The 9,886-nt window shown below is 36.8% G+C and overlaps 2 protein-coding genes across 2 annotated transcripts; both read left to right on the top strand.

Moving 5' to 3' along the window:
* The first annotated feature begins 641 nt into the window (after positions 1-641).
* LOC132174224 (uncharacterized) lies at positions 642-1,504 on the top strand. The gene is made up of 3 exons (XM_059585916.1): positions 642-660; positions 749-904; positions 993-1,504. The coding sequence occupies exons 1-3, from the start codon at positions 642-644 to the stop codon at positions 1,502-1,504; spliced, it is 687 nt and encodes a 228-aa protein (XP_059441899.1).
* Positions 1,505-3,888: 2,384 nt separating this feature from the next.
* On the top strand, positions 3,889-4,410 carry LOC132174223 (secreted RxLR effector protein 161-like). The gene has a single exon (XM_059585915.1). It carries the CDS (start codon positions 3,889-3,891, stop codon positions 4,408-4,410), a length of 522 nt encoding a protein of 173 aa, XP_059441898.1.
* Positions 4,411-9,886: the final 5,476 nt, after the last annotated feature.

Here is a 9,886-nt window from a genome sequence, read left to right as displayed (position 1 = left end):
TAAATTGTTCAGTATTAAATTATTGTTTCTTTAATGCATGAACTTAAAGATATATTTATTCTCTTAATTGTTTAAATATAAATTGTTTGATGCTTGGACCTAAGAATAATTAACTAAGCCACATATGTTGGTAAATGTTTATAGTACTATCCAAAATTGCAATTGAAAAGCTCTAGCAAGGCAAGTCTTGGGACTTAAGTGTGCCGTTGTGCGCCCCCTCACTTACTTGGGACACTATCCAGTTGTACTTTGAAAAAATACAGTTTACTCACTGACATGTTGGTTTTATCTTTTATTATTGGGAACTTTATTTTGGCATTTATACAGTTATTGGATGTTAGTGAAGTCGTAATTATCATAATAATTTTGGGATAGCCACAACATCCCGATTTTATAATGATAATTGCATCAAGATCATATATATGAACTTCATAAGGAAAATTAACATCATGTTGTAATTAATTCATAAATTTAATTTGCCAATTCCCACAGGGACGTTTTTATTTTTATGACTTAATTAGAATAAGATAGTAAATTTAACATTGAAAATAAAATTTCTCTTAGGCCCACAGGTACGGAAAATTTTATTTATTAATGCTAAATTTATTAGTCTTATTAATAAAGAGTAAATTTCATGTGTGATGCAACATTTGCCCACAGGTAGGTTGAAATTTACTATTAAGTTAACATTGGTTAATTTAAATAAAGTTATTTAATAGCATTAAAGTATTCTCTTTGGTTATTGTAGCTATTCCTTTTGCTTTAATGGATGAAACTTTTCATGTTTCAATGCTTAATGGTAACAATTTTTCTAACTGGAAAGAAAATTTATTTTTCACATTGGGGTGTTTGGAGCTTGACTTGGTGCTTCGTGTGGACGAACCACCCGCCCTCACAAAGAAACGTATGCCACAAGAGATTGCTAAACATGAACGGTGGGAGCGATCAAATCGCTTAAGTCTAATTGTTCATGAAATTTCATGTCTCTAAAGGCATTAGGGGTTCCATCCCTGAATGCACTAAAGCTAAGGCATTCATTAAGGCAGTTGAGGAACAATTTATGAGTTCCTACAAGGCCTTAGCCAGCATCCTAATGAAGAAGCTATCAAGCAAGTCCTTTGATAATTCTAGAAGTCTGCGTGAGCACACTATGGAAATGAAGGACAAGGCAACTCAACTCAAGTTCCTAGAAATTGATATATCTGAGTCATTCTTGGTTCATTTCATATTGAACTCTCTCCCCTCTAAGTATGTTCCTTTTAAAATATCCTATAATACACATAAGGATAAATGGTCAGCAAATGAACTTCTGACCATGTGTGTTCAAGAGGAGGAGAGATTAAAACATGAGAAGCCAGAAGGTGTTCACATGGCTATTCATGCTAAGGGAAAGACCAAGAGAGGCAAGCATACCCAAAAATTCAAGAAGGAGAACAAGGTGCCAATCAAGAAAATTGGCAAGAAGGATATACTTGTTTCTTTTGCAAGAAAGAAGGGCATATGAAGAAAGATTGCCAAAAGTATATAAAGTGGCTTGAAAGAAAAGGTAATCTTATATCTCTAGTGTGTCATGAATTTTTTTTTTTTTTTGTTGAGGCTCCTAATAATACATGGTGGATTGATTCGGGTTCTACAATCAGTATTGTCAACTCAATGCAGGGTTTTCTCACAACAAGGAAGCCAGTAAGCAATAAACAACGTATCTATTCAGGAAATAAACTATTTTCACAAGTAGAAGCTGTTGGGACCTTTAGAATAATTTTGAAATCTTGATATGTTTTAGATCTTGAAAATTTATTTTTTATTCCAAAAATTTCTAGAAATTTAATTTATGTTTTCAAATTGGATGTTGTTGGTTTTGGTTTTTGGTTTATCAATTCAACTTTCAATATTTTTAAAGGTGAACAATTGATTGGTGGTGGAATAAAAATTGATGGTTTATTCAAAATTGATCTAGATCCCAAATTTGAAAACAATTATTTGTCATTGCATACTGATGTTGGCATAAAGAAGAGTCTAATGGATCAAAGCTCCGCTTTGTTATGGCACAGGAGATTAGGACATATCTCCTTAGAGAGAATCAAAAGGTTAGTGAATGATAGAGTTTTAAAAACTCTTGACTTTACAAACCTTGGTACTTGTGTGGATTGCATAAAGGGAAAGCAAACTACCAAGACCACTAAAGGTGCCAAAAGGAGTTCTGAGATTCTTGACATCATACACACTGATATCTGTAGACCTTTTCCTACTCCCTACCTAAATGGTCAAAGATATTTCATATCTTTCATTGATGACCATACAAGGTTTATGTATCTCTATCTTCTAAATAATAAGGTTGAAGTATTAAATGCTTTCCAGACCTATAAGGTAGAAGTAGAGAAATAAAAGGAAAAGAAAATCACGATCGTAAGATCTCATAGAGGCGGAGAGTAGTATGGTAGGTACACAGAAAATGGACAAATTATAGGTCCATTTGCGAAATTCCTTGAAGAGGAAGGTATTGTGGCTCAATACACAATGCCTGGCACATCACAACAAAATGGTGTAGCGGAAAGAAGGAATTGCACACTTATGGACATGGTTAGGAGCATGCTTAGTAATTCCGATCTCCCTTTATTTTTATGGAGTGAAGCCTTAAAAACTGCTGTGTATGTTTTAAACAGGGTTTCATCCAAGGCTGTCCCCAAGACACCTTTTGAATTATGGAATGGGTAGAAACCAAGTTTAAATCATTTACACATATGGGGTTGTCCTGCTGAAGTGAGGATTTACAATCCAAATCTGGAGAAATTAAACCCAAGGACAACCAACAGATTTTTTATGGGCTATGCAATTAACTCCAATGGATTTAGGTTTTATTGTCCTTCGCATAGTTCTAGAATTGTTGAGTCTATAAATGCAAAATTTATAGAGGATACTGAACCTTGTGGAATTGCTCATCCTCAAATGGTTGAATTAGAGGAAGCACGAGAGTTAACTGAAACTCCTTCACATGAAGGACGTTTGATAGTGCTTAGGGGAAATCAAAATGATTGCCTTGAACCACAATCAATTTCAGAACAGCCAACTCCTGAGGAATAGGTTCTGAATGAGCCTACTCAACCTCCTCCAAATGCGGAGGAAGTAGAATTAAGAAGATCATCTAGAATAAGCAGACCAGCAATCCCTAGTGATTATGGTGTATACCGCTAAGAGTCTGATTTTGACATTGGGCCTAAAGATGATCCAAAATCGTTTTCACAAGCCATGAGTGGAGATAACCCCACATTTTGGTTCAATGCCATGAAGGAAGAGATGGAATCTATGGCTAAAAATCAAGTCTGGGATCTCGTTGACTTACCAAAAAGAGCTGTAGCCGTAGGCTACCAATGGGTTTACAAAACCAAAATGGATGCTTCTGGTAATGTTGAACGATATAAAGCTAGACTTGTGGCCAAGGGTTTTACTCAGAAGGAAGGCATTGACTATCATGAAACCTTCTCTCCAGTATCAAAGAATGATTCATTTAGGATAATCATGGCATTAGTAGCTCATTTTGATCTAGAGTTACATCAAATAGATGTGAAAACAGCCTTTCTAAATGGGGATCTTGAAGAAGAGGTATACATGAAACAACCTGAAGGATTTGATGATAACAGTTAGAAGGTTTGCAAATTAAGGAAATTTATTTATGGGCTAAAACAAGCCTCCCGTCAGTGGTATATCAAATTTCACAAAGTTATTACCTCATATGGTTTTGTTGAGAACTTTGTTGATCAATGCATATACCTTAAGGTCAGTGGGAGTAAAGTTATTTTCTTAGTCCTATATGTAGATGATATTTTGCTTGCAAGTAATGATTTAGGTTTGCTATAAGAAACCAAATAGTTCCTCTCTCAAAACTTTGAAATGAAGGATTTGGGTAAAGCCTCCTATGTCATTGGCATAGAGATTCACAGAGACAAAAATCAAAGAATATTAAAATTGTCTCAGAAGGCTTACATTGAAAAGGTTTTAGAAAGATTCAAACTGAAGAATTGTTCAACTTCTGTAGCACCTATCATTAAAGGGGATAAATTCAGTAAAAATCAATGTCCCCAGAATGCGTTGGAACAAGAGCAGATGAAAAGTATCCCATATGCATCTGCAGTTGGCAGCCTATTATATGCACAGGTTTGTACTAGACCTGACATTGCAATGGCAGTTGGAATACTGGGTCAATATCAAAGCAACCCAGGATTGGAACATTGGAAAGCGGCAAAGAAAGTCATGTGGTATTTGCAAGGAACCAAGGACTACAGTCTGACATACAGACACATTGGCCATTTGGAGGTGGTTGGATATTCAAATTCAGACTTTGCTGGATGTGTAGATAGTAGGAAGTCTACTTTAGGATATATCTTTCTTCTTGTTGGAGGGGCTATATCTTAGAAGAGCAGCAAGCAAACTATAATTGCTACATCTACGATGGAGGCAGAATTTATTGCATGCTATGAAGCCACTATACAGGCATTATGGTTGAGAAATTTTGTTGGTGGTCTCAAGATTGTCGATTCTATAGCGAGACCAATCAAGATCTTTTGGGATAACCGTGCTGCCATTTTCTTCTCTAAGAATAATAAAAGTGGAAGCAGAAGTAAGCATATCGACATCAAGTACCTTTGTGTGAGAAAGAACATCAAAAGGAACGAAGTATTCATTGAGCATATCAATATTGAACTAATGATTGCGGATCCCATGACTAAAGGTTTATCGGTAAAGCAGGTTAAAAGTCATGTGGAGCATATGGGGTTTATTGATTCATTTTGTACTTGGTTCTTTCTAATCAGTCTATAGACATCATGTTATTTTAATAAAGTTTTGTGCACATTTATTACCTTATCCATAGGGATAAAAATTAAGTTTGGACCCGAATGACTTATAGGAAGTTCATTCATAAAGTACATTATCCATAAAGTACTCATTTATGGAGGTATTGCATATTGTGATACATGGAAGGGACGGCTTATCATATAAAAACTTTACCGTCATGATTCGTGTGTAGTATTCCTTTAGTGAGTGGGAGGATTCCATGAATGGTTGGAATAAATAAAGTAATGGCTATATCATAAAACTGAACACCATAAGGAATTTATGTGCCATAAGGGCCAAGTGGGAGATTGTAAAAAATTCTATTTAAAGTATGCCCCTTATGTCACATATATTATTGTGATTATAAAATATAAATAATTACGGTGTTCAGTGATTTATTCTAATTAAAGCTTATTCTATGAAATCAAATATTCTGATTTAAATTGTCAATTTAATTCCTATCCCAAGCGAGAAGGAAAATCTTATTAAAGGCGGTAGTTCAAGCCATACCAACTTATTGCATGAGTATTTTTCGTCTACCGAAGGCTTTATGTTCGGAGATTAATTCCCTTATGCAAAAGTTTTGGTGGAGTCAAAAGGATAAGGAGAGTCGGATTTCTTGGATGAGTTAGAGTCGTATAGGGATGTCAAAGCGGTAGGGAGGAATGCGGTTTAAAGATTTCACAAATTTTAATAAGGCCCTCCTAGCCAAACAATGTTGGAGGATGTGGAAGATGCCGGATAGCTTCATTGCTAAGATAATGAAAGCCAAGTATTTCCCCGATTGCTCGATTTTAGAAGCCCAACAAGGGAAACGACCGTCTTTTGTGTGGAGGAGTATTCAAGGCTCTTGTGATTTGCTCAGGGAGGGGTTAGTTTGGAGAGTTTGCAACGGAGAAAATATTCGCATTTGGCAAGATAGATGGATCCCACAATACTCCACTTTTAAGCTATATTCCCAACCCTATGGGCTTGATCCAAATGCTAAGGTAAGTAGCCTAATAGATGGAGAAACAATATGGTGGAATACGGCACTGGTGGAACACTTATTCTCACATGATGAAGCAAAGCCCATATTGTCTATTCCCATTAGCTGCAACGGTCAAACAGATATACTCACATGGAGGGGTACAGCTAAGGGAACCTTCTCCATACGTAGTGCATACTATATGCAATAGGAGGTTGACATGGCGGGACTAGCAACAGGCTTCTCTCAAAATCCACTCAGTGTATTGTGGAAATTGTCTATACCGAATTCTGAAAAGAATTTCGTATGGAGAGCATGTCATGACATTTTACCCACACGAGCAAATCTTTTCAAAAGGAAAATCATTGAAAATCCGAAATGCCCAATCTGTGAACAAGAAGAGGAGACAATTGTGCATATTTTGTGGCTCTGTGCTTCGGCAATGGATGTCTGGAGCGAAGGTGTCAAAACTTTCCAGAAATGTTCTTACAGGGAGTAAACATTCCTCCAATTAGTTGAAAAGATGATGCAGCGTTGTGATGAAGAGGAGTTCCTACAGTTTGTGGGTATAGCATGAGGGCTTTGGTTAAGGTGGAATGAGAAGGTGTTTGGGGGTAATCTCTGGCACCCGACCAAGGTTGTTCGTCAAATACAATCTGCCCAGTTAGACTACCAAGCGGCGCATGCAGTGTTCTCCTCTACACCAGCCGTAGGCCGCCAGCTGCAGTGGATGGCTCCTCCAATAGGCTGGATTATGGCCAATTGGGACGCTTCGATTGACCATTCACATGGGATTTGGGGTATGGGAGTGATAGTACATAACCATGACGAGGATCTACTTACTGTGAAGTGTTTTTACAGGAGGGGATATTTGGAACCCGCTGCTGCCGAAGCCATCGCTGCTAGAAAAGCAACTCATTTCTGCTGTAAGCTTGGGTATGACTAGATCAAATTCGTGGGAGATGCGAAATTAATAGTGGAGGTGGTGAACTTGGAAGAGCAAGATTGGAGTAAAAAGGGACACATAATTGATGATATACGTTCCACAGTTCGTAACTTCTCTCATTGGACCTTTTCTCATGTTCATAGGGAGGCAAACCAGGTAGCTCTTGAGCTAGCCCGATTAGCAACGACACAGAATTGGGATGCGTTGTGGTTTTCTAATCCACCCACTTGTATTCAGAAACTTATTGTTTCTGAGAAATCTGTAACCCTACGTGAGTATTATCAATAAAGCGATCATTTTGTCAAAAAAAAAAAAAAAATTTACTGATTTTATTTCGTGGAATTAATTAGCTGTATTGATTATTTATTTGATTTTTATTCATTGATGGGAGGAATAATTAAGGGAACAGCTCTAATTAAGGGTCCCTGACCTACCTATAAATAAGGTGTGTATATTCCATCAATTGACACTCACTGGTAGGTATAGGTGAGAAGAACCTCTCAATATTTTTAGTTCTCTAGTTTTAGTTGTTGTGAAGTTGTTTTTCAACCTGCTTGAGCAAAGCAATGGCCAGAGGTACTTATATATTAAATTATTTCCACTGCTAGTTTTATTGTTAATTAGCATTTAATATATATACAATTCTTACACGGGTCACATACAAGTCAATCTGTTATGACCCGTTTAATAATTTTGTCACAAGTTCAGGTCATAAACAAATCACTCATCTAATAGTGTGTTGTGTTCAGATTGACATAGTATGATTGGACACAGGCTATCCATTTTTTCTAAGATCATTTATGTAGACTCTATAAATTTTTATATGTAATAATAATGAATGATTGGTAAATTTTTTTTAAAAAAAATCAGGATACCCGCCTTGCCCCATACGGGTATTCGAAAAGTAAACCCGGGATCCACATTTTTATTACTGAAAATGGGTGGGGCGGGTATATGCCCACCCTTGACTCTCTCACGCACCCGCCTCCTCTCATGCTCACCCTCTCCTCTCCTGCGCTCTCCTCTGTGTCCTCTTAAGACTCACGCTCTCCTCTCAAGAATCACGCTCTCAATCTCTCACGCAGCAGTGCTTAGCGTCCACCGGAGCTCCAATCAGCTAGCATCCAGGTTAATCTCTTTCTGAATCTCTTTCATTCTCTCTCTTTCGCTCTCTCTCTATCTATCTCTCTTTGCCTCTTAATCTTTGTTTCTAACAAGTTTATTTCAATTATTTCAGTTCAATTCCGAGTTCCGGCTTCCCACAGAATCAACCTCTTTCTCAATCTCAGCCATCGACCTCAGGTAACAAAATTTGATTTAGGTTTTCGTAATTAGTTTTGATACTTTTGATTAGCATGAAGAACAAAACAAAACATATATAAATACAAGTTTAATGAGAACAGAATTCTTACGGGATGCATTGCTGACATTGCTTAGATAATCCTTATTAAATCATCTACCAACTTATCAAACCAAGCCTCTCTCAGTATTTAGTCGTGTCATTTGCCCAAGTTTTTTAGATTGTTGTCGAACCAAAGCTTCTGCAACCCATATTTGTTTTGAACCATCCTATTGAGATATCTCCTCTGGCAAAATCACATCAAAGGTAATTAAAGTTGTATGATAAGATTATTTCTGATAACAATTGCGGAAAGCTGGTTAATTCAAATTTATTTATAGTTTCTTCTTTATGCATTTTCCTTCCATGCAATGAATGTGAGATAGTAGGGAGATGATTCGATGAATGACTTATTTATTATATGGGAAGAGTTCTTTCTCATCTATTCTTAATCTTTCCACATTAGGCATGCAGGGTTAACTGGCAGTTGGCTATTGGTATTATAAATTGTTGATTATGTTTTTTTTTCTCACACATATTGTAGACTCATGGGTAGGAGTGTTAAGAGAGCAAGCTACTCATGAGCAAACTCGGGCTCGGCTCGCATAAGCTCGGCTCGTGCTTGACTCAAACATTAAATGAAGTGTTTCGTGAACACGAATCCTGGCTCGAATATTAAACGAAACAAGCTCGGTTCGACTCGGCTAAACTCGTGAACAGTTCGTGAGCAAGCTCGTATAAGGCTCGTCTTGTTTATTTAGCTCGGTTCGTATATTTTTTAATAAGTAACAAATAACAATATATAGTAAACATTACTCAATAATAACAAATATATTATATACCTTTGTTTTTTGTTATATATATATAAACACATACACACATATATATATGTGTGTGTGTGTGTGTGTGTGTTATATATATCTTGTATATATATATATATATATATATATATATATATATGTTGACTCTATAAATTTTTATATGTAATAATAATGAATGATTGATAATTTTTTTAAAAAAAAATCCGGATACTCGCCCCGCCCCATACGGGTATTCGAAAAGTAAACCCGGGATCCGCATTTTTATTACTAAAAATGGGCGGGGCGGGTGTATGCCCACCCCTGACTCTCTCACGCACCCGCCTCCTCTCATGCTCACGCTCTCCCCTCCTGCGCTCTCCTCTGAGTCCTCTTAAGACTCACGCTCTCCTCTCAAGAATCACGCTCTCAGTTTCTCATGCAGCAGTGCTTAGCGTCCACCGAAGCTCCGATTAGCCAGCATCCAGGTTAATCTCTCTCTGAATCTCTTTCATTCTTTCTTTTTCGCTCTCTTTCGGTCTTTCTCTATCTATCTCTCTCTGCCTCTTAATGTTTGTTTCTAACAAGTTTATTTCAATTATTTTAGTTCAATTCCGAGTTCCGGCTTCCTACAGAATCAAACTCTTTCTCAGTCTCAGCCATCGACCTCAGGTAACAAAATTTGATTTAGGTTTTCTTAATTAGTTTTGATACTTTTGATTAGCACGAAGAACAAAACAAAACATATATGAATACAAGTTTAGTGAGAACAGAATTCTTACGGGATGCATTGCTGACATTGCTTAGATAATCCCTATTAAATCATTTACCAATTTATCAAACCAAATCTTACATTTAGCCTCTCTCAGTATTTAGTCGTGTCATTTGCCCAGGTTTTTGAGATTGTTGTCGAACCAAAGCTTCTGCAACCCATATTTGTTTTGGACTATCCTATTGAGATATCTCCTCAGGCAAAATCACATCGAAGGTAATTAAAGTTGTATGAT

This window comes from Corylus avellana, chromosome ca3 (assembly GCF_901000735.1).
Source record: "Corylus avellana chromosome ca3, CavTom2PMs-1.0".
NCBI classification, from domain to species: domain Eukaryota; kingdom Viridiplantae; phylum Streptophyta; class Magnoliopsida; order Fagales; family Betulaceae; genus Corylus; species Corylus avellana.
Note: the sequence above shows the minus strand (reverse complement) of the source record. Positions and strands in the feature narration are given on the sequence as shown.

What these genes read in the sequence shown, in the direction of transcription:
- LOC132174224 (XM_059585916.1), top strand. An exon ending in ACCCGCCCTCACAAAGAAAC is followed by an intron (nt 905 to 992) that starts GTATGCCACAAG and finishes ATGTCTCTAAAG; the next exon opens with GCATTAGGGGTTCCATCCCT.
- LOC132174223 (XM_059585915.1), top strand. Translation starts at nt 3,889, where the DNA reads ATGAAGGATTTGGGTAAAGCCTCCTATGTCATTGGCATAGAGATTCAC.